The 16885-nt window shown below is 41.8% G+C and overlaps 1 protein-coding gene across 4 annotated transcripts in view; it reads right to left on the bottom strand.

Moving 5' to 3' along the window:
* LOC124871346 (collagen alpha-3(VI) chain-like) overlaps positions 1-15019 on the bottom strand; it is a 109101-nt gene extending 94082 nt beyond the window's left edge. The window contains exons 1-7 of one of the 4 annotated variants that reach the window (XM_047370603.1): positions 14766-15019; positions 10353-10461; positions 9164-9796; positions 5906-6502; positions 2974-3567; positions 1842-2432; positions 1150-1734 (exon numbers count right to left, since the gene is read on the bottom strand). In XM_047370603.1, coding sequence (XP_047226559.1) covers positions 1150-1734; positions 1842-2432; positions 2974-3567; positions 5906-6502; positions 9164-9796; positions 10353-10437 — 3085 coding nt within the window. In that variant the 5' untranslated portion in view covers positions 10438-10461; positions 14766-15019. The remainder of the gene's footprint in view (positions 1-1149; positions 1735-1841; positions 2433-2973; positions 3568-5905; positions 6503-9163; positions 9797-10352; positions 10462-14765) is intronic. The other 3 variants (XM_047370604.1, XM_047370605.1, XM_047370607.1) reach the window with 3 other exon arrangements.
* Between the last annotated feature and the right edge of the window lie 1866 nt (positions 15020-16885).

Below are 16885 nucleotides of genomic sequence, written 5' to 3'. Positions count from 1 at the left end.
TGGAAGTCCATTTCTGGAGTCGTCTGAACCGTCAAGGAGAAACACTATGTCTCTCTTATTGCTGACTGGGTCAACTGGTTGATACATAGATAGAAAGAGTGGTTGTGAACTGTTGTAAGTTCAGGCATATTTATAAGCACGAGAAGGTAGAAAGTTCAGGATTTTCATCTTTATTCTCGGAACCGTGTTTTCATATGTTTGAGGTAACAGAGCAACAGAAAGATCAACGTAAATGATTAAAAATAAAAGAAAACAGTGCTGTGGTGTTCTAACGTGCATAATCATGAACTGAACAGAAACCACAGAAATATTCATGAGTTTTTCATTTTTCATTAGTCTTTGGTCTAAAAGAAGTTTCACTCCTCAGTAGTTTTTTAAGGAAATAAAATACCCTCATGTTGTGCTACAAAACATGTACATTTGGTGTTCTTACCTACTAAATCAGAGATTCCATTCTTGGTTTCCTGATTGTCTTTGTGTATGTTCAGTGCAGCAAGAACTTGTGTTTGGATCAAGTTTAATTTGGAGAAGTCGGTGACCTTGTATATGAAGCCAGGTTTAAATGCAATCATTTCCAAATCTGCAAGGTTAGCATCTCCCACTCCAACCCCGACTGCCACAATTTCATGTTCTTGAAGAGCAAACGCTGGTCCTTTCACGCTATCTGCAGATGGTTTGCTAGTTAGAATGATTAAAATCTGAGGCACTCCTTCTAGTCTTCTGCTGCCCATAGAGGACGTGAAGACCCTGTGTCTCACAAACTGGAGAGCTGCACCAACATTAAGTCGCCTCCCCCCTTTGTGCTCTAAATTATCAATGGCATTCAAGTTGTCGTTCTTTGTCTTGTGGGAATTTAGATGAAAGTTGACCTTGGTGCTATCAGCGAACTGAACCACAGACACTCTGTCAAGACCTTTGTCAACATAGAGGTGTTCCACTATGAGTTTAACAAAGCGCTTTATGTCTGTGAATCCGTCTCTGGTGTTATCAGAGCCATCCAGCAGGAACACAATATCTCTTTCTACAGCATCATTTTGCACTATGACACAAATAAAATTCAGTTATTCTAAACGAGCAGCAAAACATCAGAAAAAGCCATTTTTCACACAAAGGCCTCAGCACACAAAGAAGGAAAGTTGTCTGTCTTACCTTGCTGCAGGGTGACTGCAAGCTGGTCCTTTGGCAAGGTAACATAGGTGTTGACCTTTGGTGGTATGGTGCCAAGTTCACTAAATTCCTTCACGTTAAAAGCGAAGGATGGGTTGTGTGAAATAGCCTCAATCTGCCTCTTGTCTGCATTCTTGACACCAACACCAAACGGTACAACTCCGTCTGTCTTCAGTTCACCAGCAGGTTCTTTTACACTATCCATGGATCTGTCTGCAGCCAAAACAATCAGAAACTGAGGGACGTTTTGAGCAGCCCGACTACCGTGGCTGTCAGACATGGCGGTGGCCTTCATGTATCTGAGAGCCGCTCCGGTGTTCAGGCTGCGTCCGCCAGCCAAAACCATCCCTCTCACAGCTCTTATCACCTCCTCTTTGGTTTGATATGTGTTGAGGTAGAAGACTGGAGTGGGAGTCTCACTGTGCTGAACCACTGTGACGCGTACTCTGTCAATCCCAATGTCAAGTGGTTCAATCACTTTGAGGATGAAATCCCGGATGTAGGGAAAATCTGCCCGAACACTGTCTGTGCCATCAATCAGGAAAGCAACATCTCTTTCAGCTCCATCTGAAGGCAAGCAAAGAAAATGAATTTTACACGGTGAGCAAAAACATCTGACATTTATATGCGTAAAAAACATTTCAATGTTAGAAAAAGGGAAATGGGACACTAACCTGTTTCATCGACTGTGTCACCAACCGTGGTTATTAGACTAGGCATGATATCGTCGGCCATGGCTGGTAGGTCTGAAAAGCTTCTTCCATGATAAGCCAAATTTGGAACAAATGCAATTTTTTGCATTTCCTCTTTGTCTGCTTGCCCAGAACTAACAGTGAATGTCAAAATGTTTTCCAAAGCCAATCTATCAGCCTCACTTCTAGCATTATCTTGGGGTGGGCCACCTGTGATCAGGATCAACACTTGCACGGCTTTCTGGAGCTTGCGTGACCCAGCTGTTGTTTGGAACATGTTGTTCATAGCGTAGTTCATAGCAGCTCCTGTATTCAGCACTGAGCCCCCAGTCAGCCTGAGTTGAGAGATCTTGTCCACGACATCTTGCTTGTTGTTGTAGGTGTTCAGGTAAAATTCAATTCTTGGTTGTTCTGCAAACTGCATGAGGCCAATCTGGACCCGGTCAGGGCTTATGTCCAGCTGGTTGACAATGTTGATCATGAGGTCTCTCACAAAGGGCAAGTTATTGCTACCGATGTAGTTCGATCCATCCACAAGGAACACGATGTCTCGAAACACTCTCTGCATCTGCGCTGTGGTGACCAAAAAGAAAACTGTTATGTCCAGGGCCATTTATCTACCTTTGGTAACAGCAACATCTCATGAGTCAGAGGTGAACAGTTGTGGTCCTCAATTGTGTCCAACATGTTTTAGGTACCTGGCTAAAACACACTTGATGATAAAAATCATTTAGTCGGTATTTATTATGTCTTTGTCTTGTGTTTGGACACTATTTACGATCACATGTTCTGGACAAAATCAGAGAACATGACAAACTCGGGATCCTTTAGGCCCAAGTGAGAATCATAAGCCAAATTATTGTATGAATTTGATGTGGTATGAATAAAACAATTGAACTGCATTGAAATGCATCTATGTTTGGTACCTTCAACACTCAAAGGAAAAGAGCCACATAGATGTGTTAAAACTGGAAAACAACCGTAGAATTTCTATCAGGTTTCAGATCACCTACATTTGTGTTGTTTCCTTTTTATTGGCTTAAAAGTAACAGTTTGTATGTAGTGATCAAAGCTCAGAAAGATCGTTAAAGTATTGATCAGGACGAGGAGTTACCTGGGTCCGTGGGTGTTTCAATCACCATTGTCCCAGACAGAGTGGAGAGGGCATCAGTTATTTCCCTGCCGTTGCGAAACAGTTGCCTGAAGTCCTTTGCCATGAACACCACTCTGTCAGAAAAGGCGATCTTCTTCAGCTCTTCATCAGCAGCCGCCCTGGAGCCTGCAGCCAGAGTCAGTACGCCCATTCGCTGCAGGGCCTGAGCCGGTCCCTCCACGCTGTCACTGGACTTTTTACTGACAATAAGCATCACAAGCTGGGAAACGCCCTGGCTGAGACGGCTGCCTTTGTCAGCTTTCAACATGCTCTGCTGCACAAAGTTTAAGGCAGCTCCGATGTTGATGTTCTGTCCCTGTCTCGGTCTGAGAGCAGTCAAACCAGCGATCAAGGACTCCTTGGTTCCGTGGCCGTTGAGGTCCATCACCAGTCTTGGATCAGTGGTAAACTGGGCAATACCCACTTGGACTGCATCTGGACCGATTTCCCTGGTGCTGACGAACCGTCTGATGAATTCACGCACATTGTTGATGACCGCTGTTCCCATTGTGCTGTCTATCAGGAAAATTATGTCTCGTCTTCCAACTGTTACAACTGAAAACAGAAATGATTCAAAGTAATGTTTATCTTAACATACATTTACTTTAAAGTCCTATAATGAGTTGATAAAAAATAAATTTCTATAACTGTAGAAGTAACTTGAAGTTGAATAAGGCTGTAAAGTGAGATTTGTTTATTTGTGTTTCAGTTTTTTATTTTGAAAGGTGTTGGCTGACTTTCACTTTGTCATTATGAATAAAAAAGTAACTGAGTCTTGGTGTGCTCAAATGGTGAAACGTTGGATTAAAGCTGTAATGTGCACGTGTATTATTGTTTTCTTCTTATTTTGGGTGCTTTTTACCTCGCATTCCTTTGTCATTTAATTTTGGATTCAGTGACCATCCTCTGGTTCTTCAGGACAGAAGAGTCAGGATGACTGCATTCTCATTTAGCACTAATGTGCTATGTCGGCTATTTTCAGAACCTATACAACCCTGGTGTTTTATACCTGCTGGCTGATTAAAAGAGTACACCTTCTACAGACCAGCCGCCAGTCTGAGATTTTATTTCAAATCTTTAATAGGTCCCTGAGATGTTACACTTTAGGCCAATTACTGTCAAATTATTCAGATTTGCCCAAAATATTTTTCTTTTTTGATTAGTTATCCTGAAAATTGATTATAGTAGTTGTATTAGTGACACTGCAAAGGCAACTATTAGACTGAACTAAACTTAGGGCAAAATGTAAGGATATTTGGGTTTGGTTGATTACTTCTCTGTTGAAACAGTGCTTCTTGGCAGTAAATCGTAGATAGTTGGAACGTCTGTTTATTTCTCCTTAAATAGTGCCTCACTTGTAAGGCAAATGCAGTTGTAGGTTGAGCTGCAAAGCTGATTGTGTGGTTTGTGATCACAAAACCCTTGCCACATCCCATTACATTAAATGAAAAACAAATTTCTAACATGTCTTGTTTCTTCAAACTTCAATCATTAGATTTAAAGAGTGACACCCAACAGAGGAATAGCAAAATAAACCTTTTCAGGGAAGAGTTGGGAAGTTTTAATGTGTTTAACCCTCATTCTCAGCTGAAGCCACTAATGCATTTTCTTCCAGATGTGGTATCATTTAAAGGAAACAAACATGCCTTCCAGAGATATAAGATTTATTGCCAAGAGGCTTTATTACATGAAACAAATATTTGACATGGCTTTCAGACCATTGTTTTTTTTACTGTTAAAGCTGTTGGAGATGGTTCTGCTTTTCTGTGGCAGTACAGTAATTTGTCCACACAACAGTCGTACAGTGAGTTGAGGGCAGGGAGCGGCGTGCTGTCATCACTGAATCTGCATCTTCTCCCTGTGCATGCAAGAGTTCTCTCTAGGTAATCTGACTTCCTCCCACAGTCCAAAATATGACTGTTAGGTTAACTGGTCTCTCTAAATTGCCTTCAGGTTTAAATGTGTGTGCATGGTTGTTTGTCCTGTAATGGACTGGAGACCCCGCCTCTCACCCAGTGAACCCAGGAGATAGACACCAGGCCCCCCACGACCCTGCAAAGACAAGAGGGTATGGAGGATGGATGGAGGGATTCATGCACACTAAATCCAAAACATCTGTGGATGTTGCATTGATCTCTGATCTCTGTCAGCCGATCACACCAAGCCTCTGAAGTTGATTTTTATTTTCTAGCTCTCGCTGGGACTCTAAACTCCCTGTTATAAACCCTATGATTACAATCACGGCTCCATATCAGTCCTCCTCCTCACTGCTCAACGTTTAACTGATTTAGAGACATGCTGCATTCAGACTGCACTCTATTGAATCGGTATTTTCTTCAAGAGAAAAGAGAAGGGAACTCAAACATCTGCAAATAGCTGGTCACATAAAATGACAGTTCCTAATATTAGCATCTAAAATCCTGAACGAAACCGCAAAAAAAAGAAAGATGCCATTTATCTCAATATCAAGACGGGAGACCATCATTATAGGCCCTCAGCCGACCTGTCTGCAGTGAGAAAACAGGAAGTGGACGCATTTTGTCAACGGTTTCTTTGTTTGTACCAGGTTGGTTTGAAAGCAGTTGATGCATCAATTAAAATGTTCATGGGTAACATAATATTAATGTTGTATTCAAAGAGAAATTATTGTTGTTACCTTAAAAGAAATGATCAAAATGAAACTGCAGTCATGAATAGATATGTGAAACAGCAGCTTTAGGCAGGATTAGTTTTAATTGGTTCTGTACCCAGAACCTCTGAAATCCTGTTATCATTGATCTTTGCTCCAGGATAACCTACCTGTATCTGACACACATTTTATCAAACCTCCAGGGTTCTTTAATTACCCGTTCCCAACCTCAGAACCCCACCAACACTTTAAGAAGTTACATACCTTCAGCGAACTCATTCTCAAATATAATGGAGCGCATTGCCAAGCCGGTAATGTAGCCAATGAGCGGATCATCAGTGGTTGTCAATGTTCTGAAACTGTCAGCTTTCAGGACAAAACTTTTATCTGTGGCCACCTCTTCCAGATCTGCAGCAGCATCGTCACCAATCGGCACCCCTAAGGTGGCCACACCAGCCCTCATGAGGGCCCGGTGACCCGCACCAGTGTCATCACTGGATACTGTTGCACTGATGATCACCAAAACCTGGGGTGCGCCCTCTTCTGCCCTGCCTCCGACCGACTCTCTCAACAGACTCTCAGCCACTTCCTCCAGGGCAGCCCCCAGGTTCGATTCATCACCACCTGAGTAGGTCAGGCCCTTCACCGCTTCCAGGACTGAAGATTTCTCATAATAGCTATTCAGAAAGAATTTTATTTCTGGGTCGTTGTCATACTGGACCAAGGCCACCCTAATTTCATCCCTGCCCACAGAGAGTCGCTCAATGACTCTCGTAACCCAATCACGCACATAGGGGAAGTTAGCTGCTCCAACGTTCTGTGATCCATCAATTAAGAATATTAGGTCAGCTGAATCTGGTGCTTTAAGGAGAGAAAGAGAAAAACAGAACAAAATGGAAATAGTGAAAGCAAATAATTTAGTGAGACAGTGGAAAAGACATCAATCAAGGAACTCAAGTTAGCAAATCATTGCTTGTGTGGAGTAACAGTCAGAGTGAATGAATCAACATTACAAAACACATTATACTGCATGTAGGCTGAACCAAGGAGGATTCCCAAAGTCTTTCATTTTATCAGTCCTAGTGAGACATATTAATGATATTAGTGTGTTGGTATCTTTACGTCTCTCTAAGTTACCAACACACCTCTAAAAGAACTAAAACAAACTTTTTTCAGATTTGTTTCTATTAATCTTACAGATGCAATAAAAAACCAAGAACAAAAAAGTCCCTCACGTGTAATGTGTTATAAAACACTCCAAAAATGCAGGAGAAACTTTGAGTCCCTTCCCCTTCTAAATATTATTATTAGAACTTACAAGTAAATGTAAAAACGATGCCTTATTCTTGAAATCCAACCTGAAACTTTTTCATGTTTGCTCTTTAGGTGTTTCAGTTCTGGAACCTCCCAGTAAGTTCTCAACTCTAACTGTTGGTGACCCGACTGCTGAGGTTCTACAGGTTCTATGAGGAAAAAAAAATCTGTTAAAAACGTTCTGTCACTGGTTGCCATGGTGATTCCCCTTTAAGTGTGGGGTGTGAGGGACTCAAAGAAATGCAGCCATATTCATATTTTGATGTAAAAAATGTGGAGATAAAAATATATTAGAGATAAAACTGAATTATTGAAAGTGTGTGAAATCATTTAAAACTAAAGTTTGTGATTATTATGATTATAGTCAACAGGATAAACATCCCCAGTAAAATGCTACAGAAACATTTAGGTTCTAGTAAAACTCCTGAAATGTGTATAATGTGTCTCTCAGGTCAGCTCCATTGAGTTCAGCCATCCCATGCAGACTCTTGTTACAGACCTAAGGTGAAGGGACCAGTCATGAACCAGTGGACCATCCTTGGAACCTGTATGATTACAGCACCTGAAAACTCATTAAATCTAATTTCATAAATTATTTATCAGTTTAGGTGATGTTTCATTTATAATCCCATTTCTTTCCAGTGATAACGCATATTTGGACTTTTTACATCAAATCATAATGGCCCAGATGATGGCCCCATCAACTGGCCATCTTCCAGTACTACATCAGGTTAGGGATGATTCCCAACAGGTTCATAACTGTTTCAAATACAGAGTATTGAACATGTTTCACATAGACATTGTGACTGATAAAGACAGACAAACATGTGCAGGACACGTAAGCAGTGGTGCATGGTTAGCCATGGTTAAAAGCTCGATGACTGATATTGGGTGGTGATGTTTTCAAGACAAATAGCATCCAGGAAATCAGGCTTCCTTCCAAAGGTTTGTTGGATTAAAATGTGTTAATCTGAGGCATTTGTCATCATTTTTCTCTTTAAGATCTCTTCAAACTAAAACGTCGTCAATAAAAGGTCAACTTGCTTCTGGCACACCACAGGGATTAGTCATCTGGTTGCTTCTCTTCTCGTTTTAATTAAAATCATTTCTCAAGGACACCTCGTAATTTCTTGCTGAATAACATTTAACTAGATTTCAGAAAAACTTCACAGCCTTTCTCATAACGTGTTGTTCTGGCAAACAATCTTGTCTAGCTCAATACTTTCTTCAACCCAGTGATGATAAATCACAATTCATTCAATTTGAAAGATTTTATACATACATGTTCCTGTAGGGATTTTTAAAGTATTAGAGCTAAATAGCAAAGTGTAAGAAAAAGGCTGGTCGCATTACATAATACAACCACATTTTATAACAGTGTAATAGTTGCTTCCTAAAACGTACAGACTACTTTCCTTTCACATAAATGGTGAGCACAGGCCCTAAAAACACTGTTTAAGTCTCAGAAAGCAACTTTTAACATGAAAAAATTATCTTTAAATCTTGGAACGTAATTCTTAAGTTATGGAAAAGTAGCAACTAAATTCTAAAAAGTAACCACTAACTTCCAGGAGAGTAAAATGTATGTTACAAAAGTATTAAGTTACAAGAAACCCATTAATACCACCTAGTCTTTAAAAGTACCCTGTATATTCTGGGAAAGTAGTCTGTATGTCCCAGTTTCTAGGTTGTGGAAGTACCAAGTAAGCCTCAGAAGGTAACCTGTGAGTTCTGGAAGATAATTTGTAAGTCATAGTTCAATAAAGGTTCCGGAAAGTAACAGGTTACAAGTCACCTCATAATTACCCATGGTCCATAAAGGCATCCTTTAAGTTTCAGCAAAATGTAAGTTCCAGTAAAGTACCCTGTAACTTCCTGGAGAGTCGCATATACGTTCTGGGAGAAGGAGGTTAAAAGTAACTTCAGTGCACGGCTTGGTCCCAAAATTTCCCAAACGCATTCTGTAAGTTCTATAAAACTAACTGTTAGTTGCAGAAAGTAACCTGTTAGCTCCAGGAAAGTCTGAGTTGCAATATGCATCGCTGCCAAAAAGGTAGGTTAATTTTGCAGGTGCAAAGGTTATGGTGCCAAGACCAAATAAAAAACTTGGTGTTGTTAATATTTAGACCCCTGATCTCGTATGCAGCAGTGCCTTCCTGCACATGTGGGCAGGTTAGTATGGTAGGTGAGGTGGGACCATTTCTTTACCTGTCCCTTGTCCAGCCACTGGGGCCTCATTGACCAGAGGAGTGCCCCCCACACGGGTCACTGCACCGCAAATACTCACTACTAAATCTTGAATTATATCCCGCAACTTCAGAAAAGAGTCTACATTGAACACATGAGTTTCTTGTGGCTGGCTAGCCATCTCCCTGAGTTCCCAGTCCACCGCATCCTGAACTCCAACCACAAACATCTGCACGCCTGCCATCTGGAGCACCTTGGCCGGCTCTCCAACATCATCCTGCGATCGCCCGTCTGTCAGGACCACCACCACCTGGGCCACCCCTTCGGCTGCACGGCTTCCCGAAGCAGAGGTCAAATGTGTGCGGATCAGGAATTCCAGACCCAGGCCGGTCCGGGTGCCCCCGCCACGGTAAGACATGGCCTTGATGTGTCCCAGGACGTCCTGCATTGTTGGGTAGGTGTTGAGGTGGAACTCAGTTTGGGGCCTGCTATTGTACTGCGTGAGGGCAAACTTAAACCTCCCTCCTCCAACTTGGTGCAGAGATTTTATCAAGGTGTACAGAAAAGTCCTGACATGTTCAAAGTTCTCCTGCCCCATACTCCAGGATGAATCCACTAGAAAGTACACATCAGCTGCTGAGCCTTGTGCACAGTCTTCAGAGAAGAGTGTCAGAGGACAGAATACCAGTGAAAAGACACTTGGTGCATGGATCATATTTGTACATTTTACAACCAGCTTTACAACCAAGTCAGGAAATTAAAAATCTTACTAAAAACAAAGTGAAATGATTTGCCAAAGTTCTAAACCCTAAATGGAAATGGAAACAGACCACAGCTTGAGGTTGAGATCTCTTCCAAAATAGTTTTGGACCATTTTCCAGTTTTCTACCATTAACATAAACTCAGGACTAGAATTTTTTTTGTTTGTGGACAAAGTATTGTGTTTTTATTGACTTTAATTGGTTTGGCAGAATTGCTCCAAAATTGATGCAATAATTTCACACAAATCTGGTTTTGTTTGTTTTAGTTAGTTTAATTATCCTTGCTTTTCAGCCACTAGAAAGGTTTCAGATTCAAAATAAGCATGTAATAAAATGTTGAAATGCATGTTAGCAAATCATTGCATTCTGTTTTTAGGTAAAGTTGAAGTGGGAAAATAGGTTTGCTTGGTGAAAATGTAGAAAAAATAAACAGAGAAGGTTCAACTTACCTTCCTGAGCATCGAGTTTAAGGGGGAGTCCTGCAAAGAGGACCCCCAGGAGGGCACACAGGGGTAACAACCGATGCCTCCTCATCTTCAGGTGAAACTAGGAGGGCACCTGTGAACCCAAAACCAGAAAACCAGATCTGTAACGCATGAGTGCCATGTTTGTCGTATCGAATTAAAACCTGAGCAAAACAGAGCATTCACCTTTATTCTCTACAGCTGCTTTAAGTTTGTTTCAACTTAAATGTATTTGACACAAATGTAAACTGTCTCCTGTCTTTAATGCTTTTTGTGCTGATTTACTTTAGTAATAGAACTCGTAACCAGAGAAGAGATTATTTCTCAGCCTCTTCTGGAATATCCATTCACTTTTCATATCTACTAAATCCTTTTCAGGGCTGGAGAGAGGAAGCCCTCTGTCCAGGGGACACAAGGATTTACATGAGGACAACATGGACATGTTAATAAAGCTAGGTACCTAAAAGTATGCAGCTGAAATGCATTAAGACTGATACATAAAATAATCCATATTGGAAGGACGTTTTTTATGTGATTAAAAATAAATTATTACATACAAAGGATTACACCAAGTTATGTCTGCACACCCAGTTCTGTTGGAAACCTGCGGGAGCCTGCTCTTGGCAGGGAGTGAGACGCTGTACGTGTTTGCACACCCAGCAGAAAGGAGCAGAGGAGCAAAGAGGCTGCTTCTGTCACCTCCAAGTCTTCTCTCTGACCATCGTAGAAGAACGCATGGCCAAAGAAACCTCAGAGGTCAATGAATAAACATGTTCAACTAAATGTGTCCAAATGAATAAATGAACTGAGTTTTAACCTGTGTTGCCTGAGCAGATCCAGTTCTTGTGGACCACCACTAGCAACACTGATGTTCTGCAGCAGGATGTTTTTCTCAGTGTTAAACAGATGCCTGTAAGCATTCTGAGACATGTTTACAGCAGAGACAACACACACATGAACACACCAACACTAGTGATGCAGGCACACATCCAACAGCTTCAGGGACAGACACTAACAGCTACTGCATCCACGGACCTTCTAAGGCAAGATGGACTCTCCCCCATCAGCTCCTGCACAGACAGACATACTTCATCCAGGAAGCTCAGTCAAAACTCACCACGACTGCAACCTCATGACGCCTGATGGACTGACTAACTAACGAAGCCGGTAAAATCATAAAACACACAGAATCAGTTTGTTCTTGTTCTCTATAAACCACAGCAGGAAGAAGCTTTCCGTCCACCATCCCAGAGAAACCAAACCGGAAAATGTTCAACTAAATGTTAACATTGTTTCTGAGACCAGGAAAGGTCTGAATATGGTTTCTGAGCTCTTTGCTTGGTGAATTTAGTTTTTATGCTTTAGGTTCTGATTAAATGTTTCTATTACTGGTCAAGAAATGTTGCATAGTATACAGAGACTCCTCATACAAACTTTAATTAAAAATATAGAAAATATCATTTATTTTCTTTATCTAAACACCTTCTGAGTGTGGTTCTTCTGTGGTTAATGAAATGGGTTCACCAATCCTGACTTTAGATGTTTGTTTAGGCTGATTTTGGGCCGGATATTCGACATGGATCTTTCATTTTGACCTGGATTAATGCAAAGACTGGCTGACCCAAAACTGACGCAGTTCTCTAACAGTGAGCTTTGGAGATGTTTTTACCTTCCTGACCTTCCTCCTCACTGTTTAGAGGATAAACGTCTCCTCATCCAGGATTGGTCGTCTCATTTCCAGCTGTGATTCGTTGCTCTGACTTTTTTTTTGCCAGAAGCTGTTTTCTTGTTGCCTTCTCTTAATCTATGAAGGTCAATACATTTCAGCCTTATTTGAACTTCATGTGCTCTTGTCTTTCCCATTTTGAAAAGCAGCAGGGAAAAATGGGATTCTGCGTCACGTCATATTTAGACCTCAGGGAAACAGGAAGTCAGGTTCACTAAAGAGTAGTTCCTAAAAACTCAGCTCAACTTAAAAGTACAAATTAAAATGACTTTCAATGGATGATTTGATCAAAAACTCATTTTTTCCCAAATAAATAAACGTTTTTAATTTAAAGATGGCATTTTTCCAAATGCTTCCATGTGACATAAGTGCAGCTAACCAGCGTTTCATTTCATCTTCAGTTTTATTGATACGGATCTTTTAAGCTGGTCCTGATCAGTAGTTCTTCAGGCTTTCTATCATCATTTTTCTGTGGACATTATCACTCAGTTTCAGTACCTGAAACATTTTTTTAACCTGGTCTGAGAGAAATGAGCATGAATTGAATTTGGCTCCGAGGAGTGGCGCTCATCAGATCTCCCCTCCAAGCAGCCGATCAGGTTGTCCTTTAAACTGGTCCAGATCAACAGTTCTGAAGGTCTTTAAAGCTGCTTTTCCACTCATCGTCAGTCCAGTACCTGAACAGTTTCAGGGCTTTTTCTTAAGTGAATCTTTGAACTCTGACCTATGAGTCATTCAAGTATAATTCAATTAACAAAATAGTGTTGAGTGAATGAAAACCAATCAGCTCTCTTTGTTTCACCAGCAGTCTGTCACAAAGAAACAATTTGTGCAACTTTTTTTTTTTTTTTTTTTGAAAGCCAAGTTTTAGCTCCAATAAAATGTTTTTAAGACTCAAATAAAAACGAATTCTCAAAAATTAAGAAGCTGCTGGACCAAAGCTGAGGGAAAAAACAGCCTAAGACCTTCAGAGCATCTGAAGAACATGTGATCAAGACCACTTTACAACATTATATAAGAGTTTGGCTGCTTGGAGGGAAACTAGAAAGACACAAGGGCTGCATCAGGATGTTCTCACTATGTTAAGCTCCTTTGAAGAAGATCTGCTGAAGCCAACGTGCATAGATCAGTTTGGAAATGACTTGTCACTTTTGCATGAAACATCTCTCAACAAATGTGCAAGGCTCATCTGATAACCGAACAGCAGTCACTGAGTCAAACATAACTCCTCACTGCAGCTCCCTGGAAATCTAACTTGTATGAATCAACCGCAAAACCCCAGAGGAGTTGAACCCAGAACCCTCCCCGCCTCCTTCAGTTGGAAGGATGTGAGAAGACATGTGTGCTGCAGATGATGGAGGATCAATAATAAAGTTTAAAGAGGGAGGGGAGGGAGGCTGCTGCACACATCTGGACCGTGTTAGTCCGTCTGACACCTGACACATGTGCTCTCGGCCCAGAACAGCCAATCAAAGCTGACACTCATGAAGGATTAAGAGAGGACAATAATCTGCATAGGCAGAAAACTATTTTCACTAGTCTGTTTTTCTCCTGTTTGCATATCAGTTCACATGTGATCCAGTGTTTTCCTCATGGTTGCTCCCTAATGTGTAGTTCTCCGAGACCATAAAACTCCTCCAACATTCCAGACATCTGTGCTGCATCAAGCAGAAAAACATGGAAAATTGGAAACTGGAGTCACCATAAAACACACAAATGCTGATCTATGCTGCATATCTTACAGTTATTTATTAAGCCTCCTCCTGATTTCACATTGCCAAGGACAATGTCCCCAAATGAACACATTAAACCATATTTGGGAAAAACTTCAAGTTTCCTTTTGCTTCTGTTATTGAAGTGCATCGTAGAAACAGTACAGCGGCTCAAAGAATCTCAGAACGACTCATTTTAATCAAGTCCGAAACTCCCACCCACCGGGGGCAGTCTAACAGTGGAGGTGGGAGATTCATGAGTCACACCTGGCCCAGTAAAACCAGTCAGCCCACCAACACCTTCCAAGCATTCTTTCAGTCATTAAACCAAACCTGGCCAGGGCTTTGGAAAACACCGTTCTCACATATTCCACTCCAGAGCTCATTCCAGGGAGTGGCTTCTTCTGCTGCTGTGGAAACATCTACCCATCAGACTAATTATCATTAGAGCCTTTTACTGCTGCACTGCCCAAAGGATTCCTCATTAAATCCAAAGATTGTACTAGAAGACCACACTAAAAGAAACCACTCATGCATTGTGCTTCACAGGTTTAGACATGCATAAAGGTGCATCTCTGCTGGGAACAAATCTCATATCATAGGTGTCTGCAGCTTCTCCTCAAGCTGTTCATTCTTGCGTCCATAATTTATCTTTAGCTAAAATCAAAAACAGAAAACAGGTTTTTAGGATCTGAATAGAAAGATGACACACACCCGTTCCTTCTTTCTCCTAACCTCTTGCCCTTGAAGCACTCTCACCGCTTAAGTATAGGTTTCAGTCGGAGTGCTAAATGCACGCTGTCGTATGTTTACGGGGTATAAGCCGAAAACCTTGCACAGAGCTGCAATTATCACAGCCATCATGAGTTCACATGTTAGGATCTGAAACTCTGCGCTATTTCTACAACATGCACTGCAACCCGTCTCTGCAACAAATGCCACATCAGGACTAAAACTTACCCTGAGTTGAAGCAGATACTCCACCGTATTTATTTTTGAAGAATAAAGATAATGAGCTATGAAAAATGACTGCAAGCTGGACTTTTGGTCATTATCCTCCTGGTAAAATCCTCTCATTGGCTTTTTCCAGCACTTCCCTTGGGAAGGAGGCTGAGCAGAGCAGTGATGAGGACAAAGATAGGAGATGCAGACACAGAGAGGTCCTGAGTGAAGGGACAAATGGTTGAGACAGAAGAACACAAACAGCCTCCCGGTCTCCAACCAGAGGAGGTGTGGTGCAGAGTCTACTGCTGGGATGGGACAAACTTCCAAACTGCTGCCCTCTCCTCCCACTTTCTCTGAAGCAAGGAGGGGAAAAATCTACCGGGGGGTGGGGGTAAATGAAACCCAGAAACATTTCCCTGTTTGGTGTGGATCTGAGCAGAGGAAAGGATGATGTCAAAAAGCCAGAGTGGGCTTTTCTGCTTACCTTTTCAGTCCCTCTCTGCTCTACCTCAATTAATAAGAATATGGGATATTCCTTTTAGGACAATTCCTAATTTCATTAAACCTGGATTACAAGAAGTATGATAAATCAACCAGTAGCAGGAGCTGATAACGTCTCACCATGTGCTGATGAACAGTTCATCATCGCGAAAAGGAATGTTCCTGACAGAGAACTGGCAGAGTGCCGGAGTCTGAACGCTGATGAGAAACATCTGTGTCGCATCTGATCGAGATATTGCATCAGATAAAACATGATCTTCATGGAGAGTTTAAAACCTGCAAGCAGTGAAGCACAAATAAAAAAACTAAATCCCTCTTTGCAACAAACAAGAGAACCAATGAAGAACATACTTGGAAAAAGTGTAACATAAATGAAGTTAACCGAGACCAGAGAGAGAACCACTAAATCTCTGGAACAATGTTCTTTGGACACATAAAACCAAAGATGTCTGGCCATAATATGAAGCTTCCTGAGAAAGCCAAGGACAGCATATCAGACACCAAACACTGGTACTGACTGCACACATGGTGGTGGAGGGGTGATGGTATGGGCTTGTTTTGCAGCCTTGGGATGTGGGCTCCTTGCAGTCATTCAGTGGACCATGAACTCCTATGCTTACCAAAATATTCAGGGTCAGATATGAGTCCAGCTGAAGCCTGGTCCGAACTGGGTCATCAACAGAACCATGATCCCAAACACAGCGGCAGATCTACAACAGAATAGCCGAAAATGAAAGGAATCAAGGTACTACAATGACCTAGTTAAAGTCCAGATCTCTGCCTGATGCTGTGGTGGGACCTTCAGAGAGCTGCAGATGTTCCAGTTTGGTTTCAGCTTTATTTAATAAATAATGACATCATGGAATCTGTTTGGGGTCTGTCCACTTAAGGTTGAGTTGAATTTGTTTTACATTTTCTCCCATTAAAACCACAAACCTCAGTGTGTTACTGGGATGTTGTGTGACAGACCAACACAAAGAAGTGCAAGACAATGAAGTGAAGGAAAAAATCTGAAAAGCGCAGATGCAGTATGTGTCTGTATTCAGCACATAAAGTAATAGTTTCTAGAGCCAATAAAACCATCCATCCATTTTCTATACCTGCTTCTTCCCTATCGGGTCACAGGGCGGCTGGTGCCGATATCCAGCAGTCTACGGGCGAGAGGCGGGGTCACCCTGGACAGGTCGCTAGTCCATCGCAGGGCAACACAGAGACACACAGGACAAACAACCATGCACACACTCACTCACTCACACCTGAGGGCAATTTAGAGAGACCAATTAATCTAATGGTCATGTTTTTGGACTGTGGGAGGAAGCCAGAGTACCTGGAGAAAACCCATGCATGAAAAAGGAGTACCTGTAAACTCCATGCAGAAAGACCCCCGGCTGGGAGTCGAACCAAGGACTTTCTTGCATCGAGACAATAATGGTATCAACTGCGCCACCATGCAGCCCCCAATAAACCACCCTTGCTATATTTTGATCTAAACTATCTCGTATCTCTGGCTGTATGTTCAGGGTGGTTCTCCTGCTGGAAGATGAACCTCCACCCCAGCCTCAGGCCTTTTTCCAGGATGGTCCTGGATTTAGCTCCATCCATCTTCCTATCAACCCTGTCCAGTTACCCTGTCT

This window comes from Girardinichthys multiradiatus, chromosome 7, assembly GCF_021462225.1.
Source record: "Girardinichthys multiradiatus isolate DD_20200921_A chromosome 7, DD_fGirMul_XY1, whole genome shotgun sequence".
Lineage (NCBI taxonomy): Eukaryota > Metazoa > Chordata > Actinopteri > Cyprinodontiformes > Goodeidae > Girardinichthys > Girardinichthys multiradiatus.
This window is presented reverse-complemented; position numbering and strand designations above follow the sequence as displayed.